The sequence below is a fragment of the Artemia franciscana genome, chromosome 20, assembly GCF_032884065.1.
Source record: "Artemia franciscana chromosome 20, ASM3288406v1, whole genome shotgun sequence".
NCBI classification, from domain to species: domain Eukaryota; kingdom Metazoa; phylum Arthropoda; class Branchiopoda; order Anostraca; family Artemiidae; genus Artemia; species Artemia franciscana.
This window is the reverse complement of record NC_088882.1, coordinates 23,485,578-23,512,391: the sequence shown is the minus strand read 5'-3', so window position 1 is coordinate 23,512,391 and position 26,814 is coordinate 23,485,578. Positions and strand designations below refer to the sequence as shown.

General features: G+C 35.5%; 1 protein-coding gene across 4 annotated transcripts in view; it reads left to right on the top strand.

The window, feature by feature from the left end:
• LOC136039927 (uncharacterized) overlaps positions 1-26,814 on the top strand; it is a 125,033-nt gene that overhangs the window by 28,566 nt on the left and 69,653 nt on the right. For all 4 annotated transcript variants that reach the window (XM_065723913.1, XM_065723915.1, XM_065723912.1 and 1 more), the window contains 5 exons: positions 2,624-2,926; positions 10,242-10,628; positions 17,224-17,412; positions 20,152-20,274; positions 23,361-23,565. In XM_065723913.1, the coding sequence (XP_065579985.1) occupies positions 2,624-2,926; positions 10,242-10,628; positions 17,224-17,412; positions 20,152-20,274; positions 23,361-23,565 (1,207 nt within the window). The remainder of the gene's footprint in view (positions 1-2,623; positions 2,927-10,241; positions 10,629-17,223; positions 17,413-20,151; positions 20,275-23,360; positions 23,566-26,814) is intronic.

Below are 26,814 nucleotides of genomic sequence, written 5' to 3'. Positions count from 1 at the left end.
TCATGGTTCTGCGGATACTGTTGCTTCTATTCATTCAATTTTTTCTTGCTCAAGAGGTTAAATCATAAGGTTCCTCCATAGCTTTGAGGTAGTTCTGAGTCCTTACCAAGCAGTTACCAAAAATTTATTCTATTTAATTTGTATTTTCTGCTAACAATGGTCGTTGAATCTGCTGCAGGAATACCCCGTTGTTGAATTACTTGCTTGTGCTGTTATAGGACACAGGCTTTATAAGCTCTCGTTGATGAATAGAGTCGCCAATTTCAATTTTTCTTCAATCAAGATGGTGACAGTGTATAACCGGTCTCATCTTTTTCCATCTGGGCGAAATATATGTCTATATATATATGTGTTTTAGATCGGTCTATGTGTCTCTATGTTTTAGATTGAAGTTGAAATCAACAGTAAGGTTTTCCTTTGGCTCCTAGGTTGCTTTTTTCAGGGCTTATGAGAAACGGAGGTTAATTTTTCTTTGTAAAATATTCTTTTGGCCGTTGGAATACGAGGCCAAACCAGGTGAGTTGGCATTTGTTTTTTTAATTTATACTACGTCGTAAGGTAGAAAGTGTCGTTTTGTCATCTCTTTATTCGAGACTTTATCAGAGAGGAGATTAGAGACCCAGGATTCTCCATAGGAATCTGTGATCACGAATTCTAAAGCCAAAATGCGTTTAATTAATTAAAATTATAAATTTGCAACCGGAACCCCTGCCAATAATCCCCAGACCTCATATGAGGGGGTCACTATCGAAAAGAAAATTTTGAGCGTGTTGAATGAAAGCAGTTGACATGGGCTAAAGTGAATGTCAGTCCAAATGGCACATCTCTAGTGTCATTGGAAAAGCGAATCGGTGGCAGCACTATAAAGCCTACGAATCAGTGGCTTTATTGGTCCAAGGTTTGCTTTCATACAATAATACTGATCTGACTATTGTTACGTAGCCTTGATTTTATTGCAAAGAAATTGGTGTCTATTCCACAAGACTTTCCTCAGTGGGGTGAAAACTGCTGCTTGTCAATCCAATTCGAAGCTGAATCTCCCTGGGCTCTAATTTTACTCAAGTCCTTCCTCATGTATTTAGTTTTGGCTGTGTTTATCATGTGACCGAGAGGGCTAATATGGTTGGCAACATATATGACCATCTTTTGTGTATTGGCGACTGAGTCAGTGAATAGGGCTACATTGTTTACGTAATTGATTTGTGCTAGAGCAAAATCTGGAAGCACATCAACTCGTTGGTATGTCACTATTGCCTGATCCACTATCCAGCCAATACTGAAGTTAAGTTATCGTTAATGGTAATAGCAACGATAACGAGTATCGGTGGCGGTGTTCATACTTGTTTTACTCCATGGTTGATCAGGGAAATTTCAGGGATCTCGCTGTAAATTTAGACCACTTGAAGCATCTCTTCATATCAAACTTGGAATAGATTGATGACTTTTTATGGTACTCTATATTCTTTCATTGTGTTCCATGTTCTAGCTCTCACTGCAGAATTATAACGCTATGGCAAAGTGAATAAGCAGCGTCACTGCATATGCTGGTTGTTGAAATCAATATAAAACTATCGGTATGAGGGTTGTTTACATTGCTATTAAAGTGAGAATAGCTATAGGCTATAGTTACAGGCTAACCACTGTAGTCTAAAACATGAAAAATCTTATAATTAGGATTACTCCCAATATCCGTGGTATTATTTGAAGGTACCTGCGACTATCTTGCCTGGCAGTCGGGTGGGAGTGCATGTCCACAGGTATAACTGAGTAGAAGTTATACATAGAGGTGAAACCCTCTTAAATCCTGATATGGTAATTGTTTGCCGAGAAATAACAAAGATATAACTTGGAATCACAACTTTCAAATTACATAAATTTGTAATCTTATAATGTTTATCATCCTGACCAGAAAGCCGTAGCTGACTCAACTTCGCGATTAAAGAAAGAATCGATCAAGTAATCATAAGAAATTTACGAAAAGGAAAAGGAATTCGCGAAAACCAAAGTTACGAAGGTTTACGAAAAGAAAAAGTAAATTTACAAAATAAGAAAAGGAGACTCTTAGCTAATGGATAATTGGGTGTCTTGCAACACCCAGCGCCAGTTTCAAATCCCTTTTTTTAACCTATTTATCTAGGTATTAATAGTTCGTCGACACAATTACCATTGTGAAACCCAACCGGATTATATTTACTGTTGTTTAATGTGTGAGTTTAAACGCAAAATCACTTCAAAAATGTTTTTTTTCGAAAAGGCAATTTGTTTTTTGTCAACACTGATTTTCTGAGTAAACGTTGTATTTTTTTTTCTTAAGGAAAATAGTTTAATCGGAAATCCCTTGAGACAAAGGAAAAAATAGATTTGTTTCACATTAACACAAAACGTTTCTGTTAATAGGGACACAGGTTGTATAAGAAAATAAAAAGATAATTGAGAAAGACCATGCAGTCGCACAGTGTGAAAAAAAAAAAAAAATAATAATATGGGACATGAGAAGAAAAGTGATACAGGTGGATAATGCCAATTCTTTCTTCTTTTTGATGTAACTTTCTTAAACCCTATTCTCTTAAAATTCCCTCGTAACAGTTTGAAACGGTTAATGATTTTTGTTTGTGTGTTTTAGCCATCAGAAGAAGACGATTTAGACTCGTTATGTCGCTTCATGGTCGACCAACTCGGCACGACGTCTCAGGATAGGTTGTCTGTGGCACCGCAAGATAGAGTACCTCCAGTACCTTATACATTTACGACTCCTTCTGGCCTGGAAATCGACTTAAGACTGTTTTGTCGTAATTCAGTGAAGCAAGCTATGCCTCTATTGATATCGATTTTAGAGAAGGAATCTCGTGGCTGGTTTCTTCAATTTAGGGAAGGTGTCGTCGCTGAGCTCAAGAAACAAGAAATGGACGAGTCGGATATTGAGACGGTATGGACTTCATATTTTATGTTTTCTTTTCTTTTAAATCAACATTTTATTATCTTTTCTTTCCCCTTTCATTTTGGACGCACTCAGTACTTAAAAAAGAAAAGAAAAAAAATGCAGGAGAATAACTCTGAACCCACCAATCAGGCATACGTATTTGTCATATGCCAACTGTCAAGAATCCCTTCAAAAAGCAGGTTTCGAACGGCCGTAATTTGATATTGTTACGTCGCATACAACGCATTACCGAACCCTGTGTTTTGAACAAAGATGATTAAAAAAGAATGCGTCTAGTGATTTTGCTGACATTGTCAATCGACAGAACCGGGCCAGAACCAGAACCGATAGGCAAATTCCAATTAATGCTGTAACGAAATCGAAACTTAATTATTGTTTTTCTTGCAGAGAATGTTTCCTGATTTTTGCTGGATGACCTATGTTTTGGCTAATGGTATAATCATACTGACAAGTCATTTTGACCAATGACTTTTCAGTCAATGCTAAAATCGAATTCATTTTTTCCGAAAGCTAATTAATAAAATAATTAGATTTTTCATTATGTACCTGAGTGACGTTAGTACCAGCGGTATGTAGTTTTTTCTTACGCGCTGTGAGTTTTCAAGAATTAGGGTTTAGCTGTCCAAAAAGAAGGGTATTGCCTTATTTAATTACTTACATCTACTTGTACTTTGGCGGGAATCAGGCGTTTACACCTTGCCCGGTGTCAAGGATCTGCGAGACCTGTTTGAACCACGTCTTACAGTCTACTGCCAGCTGCTTTGCAAATGGGAGCCATTGAGTTGTCCATCTGTGTCCAAACTTTCTGAACCCCCCCATAGGATCAAGGTCTAATTTAACCAAGGTCCACAAGCTTTTCCGTTGTCCTTCTTGGCGTCTTTTCCATGAGTTAAGTGGCTCAGCTAGGAGGATTTGGCGAGGCAAGTACTCTTTTGACCTCCGTAAGACATGGCCCAACCATTTCGGTCGACGCTCCTTGATCGTGACGGTAACGCATCTTCTGATACCACAGATTCGTCGTATATCTACGTTTGATACGCGATCATTCAGATTTAACATGATGACAATACGCAAAGAGTTATGCTCAAACACCTTCAGTGCATTTTCATTTAGTCGGTTTACTGACCACGTTTCGCATCCATAAAGAAAGATTGTTTGAACTGAAGCCAGATTGACTCCGAATTTAGTTCTTACACTTATTTCACGCCGCCTCCACAACGGTTTTCTTTGAGATACAAAGACTGTTTGTGCTTTCTGCGATCTCTGTTGAATATCGGCGTCAGAAGATCCATCAGTACAAAGCTGGGAGCCAAGGTAAGTGAAGCTTTTGACCTGATCCAACTGTACTTGATTTACAGTTAACGAAATAGGATCAGTGTGATTTATTGCCATAAATTTTGTATTCCTTGTGCTGACTTTCGAGCCAATGCAATCTGCCCAAGTAACTACCTCATCGAGCATAGTTTGAGCTTTCTCTGAGTTCGAGGGGATTGCGACATCATCAGCGTATTCAAAGTCTCCAAGTGAAATGTTCTGTCTTATCTGAACTCCTGGATGAGAAGATATGTATTTTCAAGAACCCAATCAATACAGTAGTTGAATAGAGTTGGAGACAGGACGCAGCCTTGTGTTACTCCAAACTCAACCGGAAATTCTTCAGTCTCTTCTCTGTAACCTGTAATGTCAATAAGACTTATTCCCCTATAATTTTGCACTCAGTTTTATCAGCTTTCTTGTAAAAAGGGAGAATACCTGACGTCTTCTAATGCTTTGGGAAAGTGTTGGTCCTCCATACTTCCCCAAGGATAGCATGGAGCTTCTCTGCTGTGATCTCGGGGTACTGTTTGTATATTTCCGAGACGAGACCATCTTCGCCTGGGGCTTTGTTATTCTTCAGGCCCTTAATCACTTTGAGTATTTCCGCTCTTGTTGGGGCGGCCAGCCTGATACTGTAAGGTTCTTTTTTAACACACCAGTAATTGATGACTTAGAATGGCTAAGCAGTGTTTGTAAGTGATCTTTCCTTCCGATGAAACGTTCCTTTGACAGCTAATGACTTTTCCTGCTCTGTCTCTGACAACTTCAGACACGGTAGCTTTCTTACTAGTTGATTCCTTAAGAACCTGGTAGAGTTTGTGGGTTTCATGGGCGCGTTTTGCTTTTTATAAAGACAAAGCAGGCTCTTCTGACATTTTGCGACGGTCTCTCATCTTTTTCCTACATTGTTCGACTAGTGACAGGGTTCTGGTGGTAATCCAATGCTGTCATTTCACTTTCGTTCGGCCTAGGATCCCTTCAGTGGTCTCTCTCGTCACTGTTTTGAAGGTATCCCATCTTTGCTCAGGGTTGTGGTTTTTCTCTTCATTCAAGTTTAGGGCACCAAAACGGTTTATTAGCTTCATATTTAGGGTTTGCCGAACTTCTTTATCTTGCAGCTCACCAATTTTGATTCGGGCTTTCGATTTATTCTTTCTCCGAGATGCAAGACGAAGTAGTATTTTTGCATGTACTAGCTTGTGATCAAACCCTGATGTTGAGCCTGTATCTGCACCGTTATAAGAGTAGGAGTCTATTACTGAACTTCTCCAACGTTGGCGGACGAGAATGAAGTCAATTTGAGCCTTAGCAACACCGTCGTTGGAATGCCAGGTCAGTATATGGCTTGGCGTGTGCTGAAATATGGTGTTGGTTACGACAAGATGATTTATCAAACCATTTTTTACCAGCCTTTGCCGATTTTTGCATCTAGCCCTAGCCCGAACTTTCCAAGGAGTTCTGTGGGGGTATCGGATAGACCGACTCTCGCGTTGAAGTCTCCTGCAATAGTCAGTTATCACGAGAATGGGCGTATGTGGAAAGAATAGATACGATTGCAGGGCTTCCTGTAATCCTAATCCAAGCCAGTCGGGGAGAAACACGATCCCACTCAAGAAGTGCGTTTCTGGTTCTTTGGCTCATAAAGAAACCAACGCCATGGAGTCCCGAGTTGTCGTTTACTCCATTGTAGAGAAAGTGGAACTGTTGTAACGTTTTGGGTGCTGTAGTTACTGTAGCGCCAGAACTGGGGATTCTGGCCTCAGAAATGCATAATATGTTAATACTGTACTTCTCCATCTCATGGACAAGGATAACTTGTGTAGCTTCTTGCTTAACAGATCTGATGTTCTAACAACCAATAGTTGTTCTCGATTTTGCTTGCTTATGACTTAAGTTGGTTTTCCCAATATTTATGGCTCGTAGATTTTTCGTCTTCTTCGCCATATTCGAAGTCGCGTCGCCTGCTAGGAACGCTGTAGTATAGTCGGCTTGTTTACTTCTTGACCTCCGCGCCGAGAGGACCGCGTCGCTTGCCGGGAACGCCGTAGCCATGTTCATAATTTTTCTAGGTCTAAGGTCCATTGATATTTTTTGGGAATAGAGTTAACCGCAAGGTCCCTGGTTTTGCGGGTGACCCTAAGGCACCCGCAAGGTTAAGGCTTTAGAACAAACTGGTCAAAAAGGTAAGGTGTTTTGGTCTCTCTGCAACCGGCTCTATGTTTATTTGCCAGAAGCTCTTGATTCAAAAGAATATGTCATACAAAATCCGAAAACTATGTAAATTAAACTTTTAAAAATATTCGTGAATTGATATTTTAGCTAATTCCAGGAAGTATGGTTTAACTGGTTTTATACTTTCTTTGAAAGGTATGAAAAATGTACGTTTTCCATTAACCAATACTATAATGTGCAAAAAATGCGTGAAGCTCATAGCTTGCAGCCATTCCCCGAAACTGGGGGGTCAAGTCATCCTCAAAGATATAGTTACTAGATCTTTCGACTATGCTGAAAAGAATGGCTATCTCAATTTAATCAGGTGACTTTGGGGAAAAGGGGTCATAAGCTTTGCTAAAATTAAAAAAAACTATAGCGTAAAAAGCTAGGTATTGAGGGGGGGGGGGGTCGCCCCCTCATATACGTAATAGTTTATGTTCGTTTAAATTTTAATGTTGCTCCTTACTTTCAGTTGAAAAAACTTGTTTTTGAAATTTGATTCCTGATCGTTTTTTAAATAATGCCGGGAAATCCAGCTCCCCCTGTGTGGAAAATTTCCTTCTTCTTCAAAAAATTCTTCCATGGAAAGATCATCCCACGTAATCAACCCACCAATAAAATCCCCCCCCCAAAAAATGTATATTTTCCATTAAACAATACTATAATGTGTAAACAATGCGTGAAGTTCATAGCTTGCAGCCATTCCCCGAAACTGGGGGGTCAAGTCATCCTCAAAGATATAGTTACTAGATCTTTCGACTATGCTGAACAAAATGGCTATCTCAAAATTTTGATCAGGTGACTTTGGGGAAAAAGGGTCATTGAGCTGCCCTCCGGATTTTTTGGTCGCCTAATAAGGGCGCTAGAACTTTTGATTTCCAATCAAACAAGGTCTCCCCCGATCTTCTAGGATCACTGGTTTGATACGATCACCCCTGGGAAAATCAAACAAACACGCATCCGTGATCTTTCTTCTGGCAAAAAAAAATAAAAAAAATACAAAATCCACATTTTTGTTTATAGGAGCTTGAAACGTCTACAGCAGGGTTCTCTTCTGAATCTGAGGGTGTGATTTTCATTAAGAGTACTTGATCTTTTGGGGTATTCCCCCCCCCCATAAATTCAGCTGCACCGCTCCTTTGTTACAGCTCATTACCACGAACTGTTTGAATACAGGAGTGCGGGACTTTTTTTTTTGTAATTTTATTTTGTGGATTCTTTATTCTGAAACACAAATTCAATGCACGTGTAACTGCGCGTAACTTCTTGATACAGTTTGTGCACCGCTCAAAAAGTTATAATGTAATCAAATATCGATATGTCATAATGAATTGAATTTCCTATCTGTGCCTTCTCAAATCCAACGGTGATGCTATACCACTCGGGATTCTTATCTATAATGGAAAAGTTTCACATGTTTCGATGGAAAGTTTTAGAGAGGTAGGCCATATTTTAATTAAAATTAAAAAGTTAATTAAATTATTTAATTAAAACCCATATTTAATGCTTTTTTTTGCTGAAACTCACGTAAACCTTTTTTTTGTATCTTCGCCAAAGTTTGATAAAGGTGTTTCTGACTGGCTTATTGTGTGAATTCCAAAAAAATAAATAAAACAGCGAGTAACAATTAATTGTTCAAAAAGCAAAGTTTTTCTGATAAACATATAGAGCAAAGTTGAAATTTGTAATGAAGAAAACTTATTGCTTCACAGCCTATGAAAAATGTGTGTGTAAAACTAGCTCAACTAAACCAGCTGATGCTGTGGCGTCAGTTCATGTATTTGTCAAAATCTGAGGAAGGGGTCATATTTGTTGTTTTTCCATTTCTTTTGGTAAAAATACCAAAAATTAATTCCCAATGAAAACATCCCCCCCCCCAAAAAAAGGTATTTTAAAAATCTAGGGAGGACAAGCCCCCTTTCCCCCTCCAAATGACACCGCTGGACTCTTGCTATTGCCCCATATGTGTCTAACTGAAAAGCTTGCGCTTTACCGAAAACTTGATGGCCGAAAACTAGGATGGCATGAAATTAGTTTTTTCATAGCTCTAAGTCGACCGCCATTTCTTGTTTTTAGCTTGATAGCATTTGGTCCTGTTCAGACCAAAAATGTTATTCTGTCGCATAAAATGGTAGAAATTGGCATTTTGCTTTGTTGTGATCTATTTTGTTGCTAAAAAGGGAAAATATCCGGGTTTCAGATATGCTGATCCTGATCATAGTATTTCTATCAAGACCCCCCCCCCTTTGTGGAGGGGTAGAGTTGTATTTCTAAAACTTCAGATTTTCTATGCTAATAAATTCTGATAGATAACTTCAAACGTAATTAATTTTACGTTTTTATAATCATTGTTGACAATTTGTCTTTTTGTTGTACGTATTGTTATCAAATTCCTTTTCTTAGATTTCCCGTTAATATTAGTAAAGGTTGCTACTTCTTCGTAGTTCGTTCACCACCCTTTATTTGATGTATGTTAGTTAATTATTTTTCTAATACCCTGCATACTCTCCTTTTATGGTCCTTCCTTTTCTATACTTTCTTGTTTTATATTTTGTATTTTTTTTTCTATATTTTCTTCTTTTTTTATATTTTCTTTTTCATCTGCTTATTGATGATGACAGGTAAAAATAACCTAATTATGCTAAGAGACTTATTAAGGGCTGGAAAAAATTCCCCTTATTCTTAGAAGATTTTTTTTCTAATTGTTTTCTTTAATATTAGTTCTAAACGCAGAAGCTTTTTTTTTGTAATTTTTGCTGATGGAAGAAACTTGTCCATTTTGATTTTCGTCTTTTGTTTGGAGTCTCGCAGTTTTGACCTCAAAAGATGTGGTTAAATAGTTTAGACTTGATTTTTAGCTTTTCAACTGTTGATATCATCACAGTGACTTTGATCATTTTGATCACATTCAGTGCGCGTAACAATAGTAAAGCCTAAATCGGCTATTATCTGATTTTTTTGGCTTTTTGATTTTTGACTTTTATTGCTGTTTTTTTTGGAAGTTGTTTTTTAATGTTTATGAATGTATTATCACTCTTATATTACATTATTTATTTGGAAAACGAGAAGTTATTGAAAATGAGGGTATTTTTTGAAAATAGTAATTAAAATAAGACTAAGCTGATATTTTGGCTATATGACCAACAGTTGTCTTGACCCAAATAGAAGAAAAACGAAAAGAAAATAGACTATAGAAGAAAATAAAAATAGAAGAAAAAAACTAGAAGAAAGAAACCAATAAAAATGTTAATCCCGATAAGAAATCTTCTCGATGAAAATTAAGGCGAACTTAGTGTCATCACTTCATAAAAGTCTAGCTAAGACTGACAAAACTGGATGCCATTTCAAGCTATTACCGTTTGATTAAGCATATAAACAAGTTGTTATTGTATTCCTTCTTTGTTCGGCAGCTAACCTTGTGTGTCGTTTGGGCAAAGGCTCCTTTTGGTCGTCTGTTGATTTTAAAATTTACTAATTCTTTTTATTAAATTCGTGTACATAAAGTTAAGTATATACTCATCCAAATCTCTTTGTACGTATCGCTGCTTGATTTGTATTTTATTTCAGTTGCCTCACAGACAATTAGTTTAGTTCCCAGATCATTGCTAATTACGATTGTTTTCTCAAAAAGCACTGAATGGCTGAATGTTTAAAAATGCGGCTAGTAAGACTTAATGCACTTACGTTACTAATATTATTGATTGTTTTGTTTTTTATAAATATCTGTTCAAATTTTGTGCTTGGTATCATTCAATGATTTATTGTTTAGGAAGCTCAAAAATTGGTAATGGAAGAGTATCTATGTCGTGTCTATACAGCGGTTCGTACTAGTGAGGACATCAATGCCATCTACCCTGGTTTTGGTGAGTTATTAGTAGAGCAGGCCATGTGTTGTGTTGCAATGATACGTAGTTTAGAAGTCTGTCAAAATACTCTGGATAATGGAATAAAGCAAAAAGAAAAAGAATTGGAATTTATGCATCCAATTTTGTCAAGAATTCAGCCGTGGAAGAAGTGTCAACTGAATAGAGCCAAAAGACACATGCTGATGAAAATGATGTTTAAGTGCCATGAAGATGCCTTGCAGTTTTGTCGGGAAAATGGCTTAGCACAATCAGCGTATTTTTTGGCGAGAGATTTGACTTTTATCAAAGAGGTGATATTTCTCACTTTTTTTAAATTGTTTTGCATTAATGTTCGGATAAGATGTAAAACTACTGCTACTGCTACTCTTACTAACTCACTGCAACACTAAGCCGCCTCGGGCGCACACGGCTACGCACGCTCCTCCTCCGTCCCAATCTGCTCGAAGTGTCCCTCTTTACACTCTCCCAAGAAGTTTCCATTTCCCTTAAATCTTTCTTTACGACATGCTCCCACCCCATTCGGGGACAGCCTGCTTTTGTATGGCCCTAGATTTAAAACAATGGACTTATATGGCGTTTAAAGGAAACATATTAATATTTGAATGAATTTTTCCGCAACTGTATGAAATGTGTATGAAAAGGAAACATACATAACTTTTTGTGACTTCTTGGCTTCGGAACATTAAGATCTCGATGGATGGGATCAAATCGGTGTTTTAATGCTTCAGAATTCTTGTGTTTTGTCCGAACAATTTTAGTTTTCTTTTGTTTTATTCCTTATATCCTGTTTGTGTTGCATTTGTTGCAACACAACTTCTATCCGAAAGTTTTCTTTTGGTCTTCTTTCCGAAAAAGAAGTTTTCTAAAGAAAAGCAAAGGCCATATAAGATCAGGAGAAATAGAAACCTACAATAACTCAAACTCAAAATAACCAGGAATTACCATCAAAGAATAAATGAAAGTCAAAACTAACAGAAATTAAATAAACAATCATAGCAAAAAAGCATGCAACGGATAATAATATAAGTGAACAAATAAATCTCAAAACGAGTAGAGCGTAAGTTGATTATGCAAATGTAGCTTAAAACGAACAAAAAGACTTTGCTATTGAGACATGAATGAAACCCAAAACGAACAGAAACTAAATAAACAATCATAGTATACAAACAAACAATAGTTATTAATATAAATGAGTAAGTAAAACTTAAAACGAGTGAAACTTCAATTGAATATGCAAATCCACCTTGAAACGAACACAAATATCAATAAAGAAGAGTTCGGGTGCTGCCTCCATCTTACACTGTGAAAGTTCAAAACCTCCTGTGTCATTGGCTCTTTACTGAAAACTATATGCGTCTTGAACAGTCTTGAAAAGTACAAAAAAAGAAAATTAATGTTTGACATGTAACGCTATTTATTGTTGAGAGATCGTCAGATCAAGATTTTATTTCACTGTAAAATTCATTTTTATTTTCAATGCGGCAATTACTGAAAAAAAAAAATACTTGTAATATAATTTGTTTTCAGTGAAGCACCAATGACGTAGTAGGCTTTAGACTTTTACAGTTTGGGAAGGGGGTAGTATCCAAACTCTTGTTTGTAGTGAAGCTATATATGTCTTGAACAGTCCTGGAAAGAACTAATAAAATTAAACTAAATATTTGATATATAGTGATATTAATCGCTGAAAGCTCATCAGTTCAAAACTCAATTTTTCTGTAATTTTATGTTTATTTTCGACGTTGTAGTAAGTACAAAAGAAAATATTTGTAACATAATTTGTTTTCAGTGAAGCGCCAATGACACAATAGGTTTTAGACTATTACAGTGAAAGAAGGAGGAAAACCCAAACTCGTCTTTATAGATATTTTTGTTCGTTTTAAGCTGGAATTGCATATTGAATTTAAGTTTCGCTCGTTTTAAGATTTATTTACTCATGTATATTAGCAACTATTGTTTGTTTGTTTGCTATGATTGTTTATTTAATTCTTGTTCGTTCCGTGTTTCATTTATGTCTCAGTAGCAAAATATTTTTGTTCGTTTTAAGCTTGATTTGCATGTTACTCAAGCTTTACTCGTTTTGAGACTTATTTATTCATTTACATTAGCACCTGTGGTATTTTTTTTGGCTATGATTGTTTATTTAATTTCTGTTCGTTTTGGGTTTCATTTATTCTTTAATAGTAATTTCTGGTTGTTTTGAGGTTTAGTTATTTTAGGTTTTTTATTTCTTCTGATCAAAAACCTTACACAAAGATTTTTTTTAAGGCGATTAACCTAAAGAAGTTGCACGAGCTTTTGCTAAATGATGCATATATATATATATATATATATATATATATATATATATATATATATATATATATATATATATATATATATATATATATATATATATATATATATATATATATATATATATATATTGGTACATATATTTGATACATATATATTTTTTACTTCACATCTCTCATAAGCTTTCACGACAAAAATCTGGAATTTCTGGAATCCTGAGCCAATTTATTTGAAACAGGTTTTTGCAAAAACATGTTGCCTAAATGACGAAATAGCAACTTTGTTTGTTTTAATTTCCGATTTCGCTTTTTACTTTCATCAGAAAAACTTATGTTTTAGAAAAAAATAGGCTTTGGTCTGTTAAAAGTGGGCTTTGTTTCATGTTTCTCTTAAAAAAAAAAATCGAAAGAAACCTTATAAGAAGATTTATTGTTCTTAGGCAAAGACACTAGGGGTGTTAACATGAATTTTTGTTCAAACACGGTGTTAAAAGTAGGCTTTGTTTCATGTTTCTCTTAAGAAAAAAAAAATCAGAAGAAACCTTATAAAAAGATTTATTGTCCTTGGGCAAAGACACTAGGGAAGTCAACATGAATTTTTGTTCAAACGCGGTGTTAAAAGTAGGCTTTGTTTCATGTTTCTCTTAAGAAAAAAAAATCGAAAGAAACCTTATAAAAAGATTTATTGTCCTTAGGCAAAGACACTAGGGGTGTCAACATGAATTTTTGTTCAAACATGGTGTTAAAAGTAGGCTTTGTTTCATGTTTCTCTTTAGAAAAATAAAAATCGAAAAAACCCTTATAAAAAGATTTATTGTCCTTAGGCAAAGACACTAGGCGTGTCACCATGAATTTTTTTTCAAACACGGTGTTAAAAGTAGGCTTTGTTTCATGTTTCTCTTAAACTCTTTCTTTGAAGAATCTGCAACTTTTGCACACAGAAATCATGAGGTGTACTATCCCTGGCATTTTTAGGTAGATTTCAAATGTTTACAAAATATATACAGAGTTAGAAACACGAATTAGTCGAGTTTGCAGGTTAATTTGACGGCTGGTTATGGATCTTTTTGCTCGTCACCTGTTCTTTTAAACAAGAACAGCCTTTTTATAGCTGATTTTCCTTGTCTCAATTAGGGCTTAGGCTTTTAAAAATTCTCAAAATGTAGTGTTGTATGTACGATTGTTGTTCTATTAAATCTGCAGAATATCGTGATATGTTATAGAAATTTTAGAAAACTGAAGGACATCAGTTTTTTTAAAGGTGTTTTAAACTTATGGTTACAGTGGCCTGTCGTAAGCTCTTTACTTAGGCTGCTAAAGTGGCTGAGAGGGGTAGCGCTAAAAAGATGGGACTGTAAACCCTTGAATACTGGTTTTCGACTATGTAGGCCTAGATCTACACGTTACCCTTTTCATACCCTTCTGTTCCAGAAATTGTGCCAAAAACGACATTTTTGATGCAATACGGAACTTCGTGATAAAGTTATGGAAACAAATTTTCAAATAGCACGTAGGTATGATCAAGAGCTTCTAAATCAGCAATTAAACATGTCTCTGCCATGTTGCTATACCCTGCCACTTCTGCTTGTCAGTCCGCGATTTATGAAACTTACTAGGGGGGATGGGAGGGACAGTATACAATAGGAAGGTAAACTAAGTTTTATGGTTTTCGAGCATGGAGATAATGACTACTGTTTTTATGCTTCCAAGCCTTTCTACTCCAGATATGGCACCAGAATATGCCACTTTCGGGTGCCATGTGCCACTTCATGGCGGTGTTATCAACATGGACTTATAAAAAGCACTTGGATATAGAAATTAGCTTTTAAATGAGACCTTAAACAGCTTTCTTTGATGCTGCAGTAGCCTGCTAGTACTGTAGATGATTTATGAAAAATAGGAAGCGGGACTGGGAGGTAAAGTACACAATAAGGGGGCTGTAAACCTCAGGCCATGGGCTTATGATCATGGAAATTATGGAACTATTCTCATGCTTTCCAGATTTTCCGTTTCAAGAAATGGCTCCCTTAAGTGTCATTTTTAGGTGCCGAAGGGCACTTTATGGTATCGCCGCTAAGTCAAATTTATGAAAAGCGATTAGATGTAAAAAATTACATTTCAAATGAGCCCTTTAACAGCTCTCTATGTTGTTCTAATATCCGTTAATGGAGTAAAAAAAAAAAAAAAAAAAAAAAAAAAAAAAAATACAGAGATGAGTGGTGGTTCGCTCTTTATTAGATTGGAGCTATTGCTGCAACAATGATGAAGAAAAATGGAAAAATAGTTTAAAGTAGAATAGCTTCAAAGAAACTAAAGTTTTGAAACTTTTTTTTTAAAAACATTTTGAAAATTTTGAAGGAAAAAAAAGTTATAAAAAGTTTTGAAATGCAGCGTTTTTAGTGTATTTTTCTTTTTTTTCAACTTAAGTGGCTTCCGACGGTTTTGTCAAGTAATTTCTTTTTCCTCCGATGTCAGGTCTGGTCGCATCCACAGGAACGGCTAGATTTTTCTACCAATCTTTACTCAATTCTATCTCTTTCAATATTTATGTGATTAATTTTAATAATTCGAAAGAGGAATGAAAAAAAGGAAGAAAAAGACTGATATTGGCAATTTGTGCCACCGTACAAGACATTATATTTGAAGTATCAGATTTTTTTACGCACGAAAAAAAAAGAAAGCAAAAAAGAGGTAATTTTTGTCTTCTGTTTCACTTTTTTCCATTTGTTCGTTTATTTTGCGCAGCAATAAGTTTTTAGGGGGGGGGGGTATCCTAGGATTTCTTGACTGTGACCAGTTTCACAGTGACTGGTGAGCTTCCGTGCAATTCTTGTGTTTGGTAGATTGTTTTAACCTGCATCTGCTTGTTATTGTACATCCAGGCGCTTTGTGACGACTATGCCTTTACTGAGTAATAATAGACGGTATAATAGCAATAAGTAATTGGTTTCTCTGCAAAGCTTCCAACTGAGTAGGAGAAAAATTACCCCCCTAAAATTTATTAAATTTGGTGATTTAGGCTCTGCTACTATTCAGATTCTTCAATTAACTTTTTATTATGACTCACCATACCATATATTTAACATCTACACACTCCTAAGATTTCTAAAATCTTGTATTGTATCTCACTCTATAAGTCTGAACGGACAAATTAAAGAAAAGAGGTTTATCATTTTAGTAGGTGGAGTAAAAAACTTTCCCCTTTTATCTGATTCCTTCAAAAGAACTTTTTAAGGACAGAATTTAACCAGACCCTCCCTTCTCTTCTCAGTCTCTCTATATGCAGATATGAATAGGACATTAGATTTGTAGAGAATATAATTTATTTAGAATATGCTTAGAAGTTTTAACTATCTGTTTCATATGTCCTCATCATCAGCACGATACTATCTGCTTTCATGCCGATTCCTAGTACTTGTTAATTAAACAAAACACACCCACTGAACTGAAGTTACGTTAATCCTAATGAATTATAGCCTTCACACCTACTGAACTGAAGCTAGGTTAATCCCAATGAAATATAACCTTCATATTAGCTTTGTTCTATATTATAATATAATTTGAGCTGTATATGAATGAATGAATGAACTTTATTACCCGTAAAAGTACAAAAAACACAAAGCACGGAGTATTATAAATAAACAAAAAAAAAAAAAAAATGATAAACAGCGAAGAAAAAAAATTCAAACTAACAAAAGACAGCATGGACTAATTAACCAGTATCAATATGGAGAAAAGGCTGCAGAGGGTCATAAACGTGAATAAAGTTGATAGTCATTTTACATAAATCATCACTGGAAGACCGAATCCGAGAAGGCACATCAATTAAACCAAATCGAGCAATTATTTTTTTGTTTCGGTGCCATCTAGGAAGCCGGAGGAGGAATTTGCAATATCTGAAAGAAGCCGTACGTAGAGCATGTCGATCCTTCTTACGAAACAGATGAGCCATGCCTGATAAAAACAAAAGCACAGGGGCGCAATAAGCGTTATAAATCATTTACAAACCGTTGCGGTTGTAACGGCTTTTGTTTGGGGATATTTTTCCGTACGCGACGCGTAGGTTTTTCACGGCTTGATTCACTAGGGATGAACAGGTAGTGGAAAGTGTTGGGCCGAAACACAGACCAAGCCAACTAACTAAAGAAGAACATGGTAGAACTGCAGTCCCAGCAACGAATGGAGCGACCGCATAAGGGCTATTAAAACAAATAAACTTGCATTTAGACGCATTAACTGACAGTCCAATCTTAGATAGTTCATTGGTTAATATAGTAAAATTAGAAAGCAATCCACGGCGAGTCCGGGCAACAAGAAGAACGTCATCTGCATATGCAATAGAAGACAAACCAATATTACCGTAAAAAAATTTGCACACTTGGCGAGTAAGGGTTTGGTAAAGTATTTAGACAGCGCCGCTAACCTACCCCCCCTCTCATATGTAAACATATAGCCCAGATTATCCAAGTCCAATGCATTCTATCACCCGTCACTTGCCTTTATTGCTATGAAACTAGTGGTCTGAGATCTAACCTAGGCGTAATTCTTGAGTGTGTTTCGTTTAACTAACAAGTACCCGATTCTTTTACAGAGGGCCGGTGTCATAGCGAGTGAGCTAAACCACGCTAAAAGTCCATCAAGGACATTCGAGTGGAAAACTCTAATTTGGCGACGGTCCCAGTGGACTGTGAAGAAGATACCATACACTGGCACTGCATCAAGTGTAGGAATTGGACAGTCATTAATTTCTACGGGGACATCTCAAGCAATTGGATCTCAGGTTAGTTTCCCTCATTTAAGTTTGCACTTGTTTATTCTATGTTGTGTTAGTGAAATTGAATTGATGTGCTTGTGGAGATAGACCTATAATACGATTAAAAAGTCTTGTCGGAAGAATTTTGTGTAAAATGTGCAAAAAAAGATTTTCCTGCAATCCTAGAACTTCCCCCATGTCTCTCAGAAAATTCGGGATGTGTACATTACTGTACTGTTGCATTAAGCATGTGGTGTATTAACCATGTGGTGCATTGAGTTTGGCTATTAAAAAAAAATCTGACTAATGCTACTACATGCACACATCGACAGTTTTTTTGAGAAGGTACAGGGTGTACGGTGGCTCCACGAGTAGGGGTTAACCCCCTAAAAACGTTTATGTTTGGAGTCATTTTTCCTATTTAAATTTTCAGTTTCATGAGACTTTACTTATTCTGTCAGTGCAAAGCAACTTTAGAATGTATATTTTGAACTTTTAAAAACAATGATGCTATTATCATTGTAATTGCATTTGGCAAACTCTTTGTATGTAATTATAATTACGCATGAAAAAATTACTACTGCGAGCTAATGTTACCGAGTATACAGAGAATTCGTCAGATGTGTAAAGGCAGTTAAATTGGATTCCAGACATCATAAACGCTTTAAAAGCACTAAATTAGAGTGATAAAATTACTTGCTTGTGGAGTTTTAATATTTAGTCTAGCAAGGGCTGACCTCTTCCTTTTCCATACCCTCATAAATATGTAGACTAAAAGTTTTTTTTCTTTTTATGCAAACGCTCTAGAAGTCACTAAGTGACACTTTATTACTATATTCCCATTGCTCTTCTCCCTCGGCTAACGGTTGGCCACCCCCTCACCTATCAACTGGAATATAAAAACATGTAATGGAGGAGGGGGTAGGGATTTTTTTTTATAATCAGCTGGTGTAGTAGAATAAAAAGTCATAAACTACCAACGTAAGCTGTGATTTTTATTTGGAAATTCTAGAATGCTGCCTCAAACTGAATCTGGGGGTGTGTGTGTGGAAGGGGGAGGGTACATCTTCCTTGGTATCCTAAATTGGGAGATAAACGAAAAACATTAACGTCAGTCAAAGGCAAGGACGGATTAGAGAGTTTGCAAGAGGTGTAATAGCCCAAATAGTTGTTAAGGGAATATTGACGCATTCACAATGAGATTTTACTGATACCGGAATTTAATTAGTACTAATTTGAGCCAGCCAAAATTTTTCATAGAATTTTTCAGCCAATTGAGAAATTCTGTGAAAAATCTGATCGGATCAAATCTGTCCTAGCTAAATCTCGGTCTTAGTAAAAATTTAGTTCCGCATATCCGAAGCACCTACCTCTTCTAACATGGAACGCTGAAAAACAAGAGTTGAGCTAAGAATTGAGGGGCTTAGGGTTAGCAGAAATATACTGTAACAATAAAACAGGCACTCATCAGAACTTGCTGATTGTAACTGCTTTGATCAATGCTTCTGTTAAAGTGTGATATGAAAAATATGCCCCAGCAAAATAAACCTTGTGAATTCCCAGCCCTTCCATGTAAAGAATAGTCCCATATAACTCCATGCCTCTGATACCTAAGAGAAAGTTGATTTACATTATGAACTTAACCCTGTTTATGTTATTGTGATTTAGTTGGCGAATTTGGGCCGTCTCAGCTTCTTGTATATAAAAACTTCTAATTAGCTAAGGAGGACGTAAGGGGAATCGTGTTTCGGTATTTTCCTTATTCTTAATTGACGGGTTTTCCGAAAAACAACGAGGGTTGTAGTCATCGGGACCTGTATGCATTTTATAGAAGTGTTTTGTGATCATTGCACAAACTACCTTCATTTTGCATTGGGTGTAGGGAGGGGGAATCAGTGTTCGATATTTAGAAATAGTTTTTCTAACACATGTGGTAGCCGGACTATTTGAATTTTAATTTCGTGTGGTCTGTAACGGTCTGGGGTAACCTAAAATATGGACTTGTCAGGCTAACGTAATGTACTTGGGTTGTCTGCGCCAATTGTATCTTTTGTTGTCTTTGCCAGCGCTGAATTGGTTTTAAATAGATATAATCTGAAATTAAAATTTTTCTGGAAGCAACAGAAGGATAGGATTTCTCATTTGATTTTGTAGAAGGAAAAGAAATAGTAAAAAGTTTTTATATTCAGGATAGTCATTAGAAAGGACAAATGGGCTCAAATAGCCCAACCCCCTTCCCTCGGGAAGAAGGTAGTAGTAACGCATATTTAACCACTAATGGGGTTTCAAGTGCTTAGGCTTATATACTATTCCTATACCCCAATTTCCTCTGAAATCATATTTTTTGGGGGGCACCACAAAAGAAACTTACTGTTCAATTGCCCATATAATTCTCTTTCAAATGTAATAATCGCTAGTATCGTAATTATATCTCAACCTTTCCCGTCCAAAACATAATGAAGAGAAATTAAATGATCCCCATCCGTTCCACCCAATCCATCCTGACAAATGTCTAGTTATAAATCTAAGCTATAAGCGAAATGTTTGATGGTTTATATTGTCTTTTTCTTTACTTCTATCTTGTCAGCAGTTTAATCGTGATGCCAATAATGCAACACTCCCCACCCATTCCTCCCAAAAAAGAAAAAAATATACGAAGTTGTGTAAGTAACCTTGGGGCTATATCCAAGTTTTAGGGGGGGTCCTCCCCCCTTCTTGGCTCTAATTATTCTGAAGCTAATAACATCATATAAATGTCTGTTTAAGGCTGGCTATTTACTTGTGAAGCATCGCATCCGTTCCACAAATACTCAGTGGCCAATTTGGAGATGGACAAATTTTTTTCATAGGACGTGGATGATATTCTGGAATATTCTCTTTTTCTTAGTTGTAAGTGTTTTCCTCACTTCTTTTTTCTCAAAGACAGCTATTGTTTTTCACGGTCTTTTTGAAGAAACATACCTGTTTTTCTCAATTCTTTCATTTCGTTTTAATTGTAAACAGAAAGACAGTATTGTCTTTTTAAATAAGTGTGGTCTTTTTAGATTACTTGAGTAAGTTTTATTGATGGTCTCAAAAGAGTGTGAATACAATTTGACGCTGCTTCAGTGTGGCTCAAGGAGTTTCCCTAGCTTCGTACTCTACTCAGCTCTGACAATACCCACTTCAAAGGCATCAAAAGACGTCTGGCAACCGCAAACTCCTATTTTAAATTTCTGATGCTTATGCGGAGGAGCAAGTACTTGTTAACAGCGCATAAAATACGGCTCCTTAATTTGTTCACCATCCTTATTGCCATTTATACCTGTGAATCCTGAACCCTTAAAACAAAAGATCTTATGCGGAGGAGCAAGTACTTGTTAACAGCGCATAAAATACGGCTCCTTAATTTGTTCACCATCCTTATTGCCATTTATACCTGTGAATCCTGAACCCTTAAAACAAAAGATCTTATGCGGAGGAGCAAGTACTTGTTAACAGCGCATAAAATACGGCTCCTTAATTTGTTCACCATCCTTATTGCCATTTATACCTGTGAATCCTGAACCCTTAAAACAAAAGATCTTATGCGGAGGAGCAAGTACTTGTTAACAGCGCATAAAATACGGCTCCTTAATTTGTTCACCATCCTTATTGCCATTTATACCTGTGAATCCTGAACCCTTAAAACAAAAGATCTTATGCGGAGGAGCAAGTACTTGTTAACAGCGCATAAAATACGGCTCCTTAATTTGTTCACCATTCTTATTGCCATTTATACCTGTGAATCCTGAACCCTTAAAACAAAAGATCTTATGCGGAGGAGCAAGTACTTGTTAACAGCGCATAAAATACGGCTCCTTAATTTGTTCACCATTCTTATTGCCATTTATACCTGTGAATCCTGAACCCTTAAAACAAAAGATCTTATGCGGAGGATCAAGTACTTGTTAACAGCGCATAAAATACGGCTCCTTAATTTGTTCACCATTCTTATTGCCATTTATACCTGTGAATCCTGAACCCTTAAAACAAAAGATCTTATGCGGAGGAGCAAGTACTTGTTAACAGCGCATAAAATACGGCTCCTTAATTTGTTCACCATTCTTATTGCCATTTATACCTGTGAATCCTGAACCCTTAAAACAAAAGATCAGTGCCGCCTCACTGATCCTAGAGGGTGCCTCTGAAAGAGATGGAAGTACAATTTCTTTTCGCTCTGTATGCCATGCCTTCTATGCCAAGAAGAAGATAGAAGTTTATTTAGGACTTACATCAATAGGATGACGAAAGAAGAAGCCCCAAAACAACCTTTGAGAATGGATGGGGCTTATGTTAACCAAGCTAAGTTAGCTTTTATGACCGTATTTCCTTTGCAGATCTTCATGTAGATCATGCAAAACCTGACTAGTTGCCCGGGACAGGGTAATTAAATGCGCGAGCTGTTCACGACCTTCTTTCTATCATGCTCCCTCAATAAGAGTATTTTATACAAAACAATGTATACGCTGCATTTAATGTTTATACACTGCATATTCGCTGTCACGCTGCATTTAATATTTCACAATGCCTTTTCATAATTTAGAATTAATTCATAAAAACAAAAAGAAATTGATTAAAGGTGAGAACTATATTTGATGATGCTGGTTTTTAGGAAAAGGCTGTAGGTGGTTAAGTGTTTGCGTAAGTTATGCACCTGTTAGTAGTTAGCTACCATTTGATAGGTACTGTCTTATTGTCCTTTTCTTATCATCAGTAATCGATCAATTACCGGCATTTATTGTTTTTTTTTTTTGTAGCAGGGAGGAGTTAATGGCGGTTGGTATTCGGACTCATGAAAATATTTACTTTGATGAGTTGAAAATTAGATGGCAATATTGTTTGCAGAGAAATTGTAAATTACCAAAATCTTGGTTGCTTTTATTTGGTTCAGATTTGATTAATTTTAGTAGATTAAGGTCAAGCTCTTTTTATTTAAAGTCATAACCATGCTTTGAGGTTCTGTAAACAGGTATATATTCTTAGTTAGTATATCTGAAAGTTTGATAAAATAAAAAGATAAAGCTGAAAAGTCGTATCACTATAACTTTCTTCGATGTTTTGTAATTTGATCGTAAATATTTTGGTGTATTTTTTTAAAAACAAAGTTATAGTAGTAGAATTTTTTTATTTGACTACAATAAATTTAATTAGTTTGCTTTGATTTAGTTTTATTATTATTATTTTTTTAGAGGAGACACGTAGGGTCACCATCCGGAAGCGTTTTGAGATTTGGTAAGAAATAGCTACCCTATGAAGGACTTCCTCTTGGGGGAGTACGCCCTTTTGAATGGGGATGGTAAGATCTGTTATTGGAAAGTTTTCCAATAAAAATTGGTTGTATATGGTGACTTCAAGTTTGTCCATTTCGGCTGCTAATTAATATTAGAAAAAAGAGTAGGTGACGTATAAAGTTAAAATTAGAAGTATTTCGAAAGTAAAATTTGTCATCACTACGAGGAGAGGAGGTGGGACTAAAAAACAATAAGAAAAACAAAAAAACTGTTATTACATAATCGGTCACATGTAAGCTTCTACGGCTCTAGAAGTTCTGCTGTGAATATTATCAAAAAGCGGAAACACTGAGATCTCAATCGTACTTCTTTAAATCTTATTTTGTAAAATAAAAAATAAATTATAGACGTTTGACCTTTTTTGACCCAAAATTGTATTAAATAGTTTAAAACATGAATTCCGAAATTATTTTGAGTCTTAATTTTGATGATTATATTTCCCAAATGTTATGACATTGACAGTTAATAGGCAATTAGTGAAAGAGACTTCCGGACAATGGGCATGAAAAAGGGGAAAAAACCTAGCTTTTTTTTTAGAACTAAAGAAACACAGCTCTCCTTTCTGAAACATAATAATCTAAGTCCCTTTATGTGCCCCTTCTCGTATGTATTGCGTTGCCAAAAAGAAATGTGTTGCCGTATCTTATTAATTTTTTTTTCTAGATTGTAGTGCCGTGGTATAGCCCTGTTGGTTTTAAAGCATTGATCTCAACTGACCCTTTTTATCCTTATTTGGAAGTATCTCCATCCAATGGAACTCTAGTTAAGAAGAGGTCTCAACCTGTGAAGCCATTAAGCTCAAGATTACTTGCTCTTTTGAGGCATATATCAAAAGCGCGAACGGAATTTGAATCAGCACCTGATACGGGTTTGTAGAATCTAGTAGTAGGAAATTTGCGAAAATTGATAAATTAGTGATTATATTTTGTGTTTGTTATGTGTTTGTGGCTGAACTATTGAAAATTGCTCATCCCTTTATGCTGGATTAATTAAAAATAAAGCTTATGATTGCTTTACAATTGGAAAACGGTATTTTTAAAGCCATATTTTATTGACGATCATAGATAATGGTCAAAATATTACACTAATGTATTAAAGGAACCCTTCCAAAAGTTTTTGCCTTATGACTAGCTGTTCTAGAAATAGAGATCTTTTAAAATAATCTCTCGTGTTTTCTCGCTCAAAGACATCCACTCACTCCAAAAAGATATTTACTTTGGTTTTGACATACACTCCCTCAATAACATTTCCTGGTATTATTTGACCTTAAGTTACATAAGTTCCTCTAAAAAAATGTAAAAAGTGCTAGTTAAGCCACAATTCTCAGTTTTGTTGCCTACAAACGATGGTGCTGACTTTTGACGAAAAAATGAGATTGGTGACATTTAGCATCCATTAAGCACGTGGCGGGAATGTGTGGAGACGAAAAATGAAAACTCAGGCAATATTGTGCTTATTTTGGATCGGTGCTTTGGATCTCTATACCTTAGTGATGTCAAATATTTGGCTACATAGTGTAATTTTACAGTTATCTTTTTTTCTCATGAAAAATTGTAGAATTGTAAATCCTGAAAAAGTACAGCGTACGCTTTTTTGGGTATGAGGTTGATAGACCCCTCCTCATGTGTAATGAGCAGTAATTTTATCTGGTTCTACTTCAGTCTGTTGCCCAAGACAGAAAATTATCATGTAAAACCGTTGATAGTAGGCAAGTTTCTATTGCAGATGGCTTAAAGGCTGGGATATTTCATAGTACTAACTTTTTAATTAAAGGATTTAGAAAATAAAGGGGTTTTCGCCACCTTAGGCTATATTAAAGAAACGTCTGTTATATTTATGTTTCTAGGGTACATTCAACCTTCTTAGTTTTCAGCACAGTAAAGATTAAACGAAAATAACTATTTAAATAACTTTTTTTTCTGTAAATAGGATTATTTATTTTATTTTTTAGAAGAAAAACCGAAAAATTTTGATGTGCGTTTTCCTTCTTTTACATCACAAAAAACTAAAGCTACATTAAGCTGTCTTTTCTTTCCTCGGTTCGTTTAATATATACCTAGTTATATAAGGGAAAGCATGCAGAAGCACTAATTGAAGGGGCGGTCCCGCTAATTGTTGCTGTCATGAATTTTGTTCAGGATTCTTAACATATGAGTCATCTGTTACATTCGTTTCTCTGCAATTTCTAACGACTTTGAACACTTTTCGATGGCTATTTGAATTTGGCTTGGGATAGATTGTAGACGTTAAACGGGTTCACTTCAGTTCAAAAATTTAAAAAATTTAAATTCAAAATCCCACCAAAAAAAAACAACAACCAAACCTTTAGAAAACAGAAATTTTTTATTTGTTTTGTTGAAAAAAATTAAAATAAAGAAGTTAATTCAAAGTTTAACAATTTTTCCATTAATTGTTTTTTGGGGAGGATTTTTTAGTGACTTATTTGTTCTTGGGTCAGCGGCGACCTCGGTCAATAATGCTCGGCAAAACCACCTTTTTACATAGATATACTTGATCTATTATTTAAATTATTTAAAAAAAAACTTTTTCCACAAAACAAGTTTTTCAAAGAAAAGTAAAGAGCTCCATGAAACCAAAAATGAGCAAAAATAAAGTCAAATAATCTTCCAAGCAAAAAACTACCACAAATCACTATCAATAAATAAATGAACCTCAGAACGAACAGAAATTACAATGAATAGCCGAGTCAAATTCAAAAAGAGTAAAATTAACATGAGTAGGGCTGATAACCCCCATACCTTTTCAAGACTAGAACATAATTTGCGCTTTACTGAAAAACAAAACAACAACAAACAAACAACAAAACAAACAACAAATGACAAAAAACAAAAAACAAAACAAACAACAAATGACCGTGGATTGCCAGTTTAAATGACATATACTGATATTTATTCCTGAAAGTTTTGGTAATCTTTTATTTTTGAAAGTAAGAAAAGTGAATCCAAATGTGTTTTGTTTACAGTAAAGCGCACATTGTGTTCTAGTCTTAAGAAGGCATGGGGTTTATCATCTACTCATATTAATTTTTGTTCGTTCTGAATTTGACTCGGCTATTTGTTGTAATTTCCGTTCGTTTTGAGTTTCATTTGTTTATTGATAGTGTTTTGTGGTAGTTTTGCGTTTTGAAGATTATTTGACTTTATCTTTGCTCGTTATTGGCTTAATGGAGCTCTTTACTTTCCTTTGAAAAACTTTTTTTGTGAAAAAAATTTAAATTAATTTCTCTTCGTTTTTTATTGACATAGTTTATTTCACGGAAAAAATAATATTTTATGTCTTTTCAGTTTTTTTCTATAAAAATCCATAGTATGGAATGCTATTTGTATGTTGGAGGAACTTTTTCAACAATTATTGATCCTGACACAAGCAGTATTTTTAATTTAATTAATAGCTTCTGAAGTTGACCTGAAAATAAAATTTAGTATCATTCTTGAAAGATTCTATCTATGCTCTTTAACTACCTGGATACACTTACATCCTTTTTATTTATTTAAATTGTAAAAGCAAAAGAAGTAGTAGTAGTATTCCCAAAGCTTCAACTTAATGCCCCTATTCGTTCTTGATATATTGCTGAGGTTTCTTATTGGCAATCATAACTACAATGCCTTTTGACTTATTTTAAAGCAACATTTGGTTTTAAAGCATAATGGGTCAATTGCATAATTATGGTAGGGTTGACAATCCTAATGTCTCTAAAGACATTTTTGCTAGACCGTTCTACTATGCTGAACAAAATGGCTGTCTCAAAATTTTGACTGTATGCGCCTGGAAAATGAATGGGCTTGACAGAAAGGCTGAATGCCCTCCAATCTCTTGTTACACTTAAAAAGGGCACCAGAACATTTAGTTTTAAATTGAATTACCTCCTTTAAAAGTTTCAATGATATTTCTAGCTATTTTAGAGTGGTGCTGCCTACGATATTGCTTATATGCCCTTTTGAAAACCTGCATGTATACAGTTTTTCCTTTAATTGAAACTCCTAAACGGTCCCTAAAAGTTTCATCTTCATACATTTAGCATCATTAGTAACATTAACTGTAGTGGTAGCATTAAAAGTATATATTTAATGCCTTTTGGCTAGTTCAAAATCCCCCA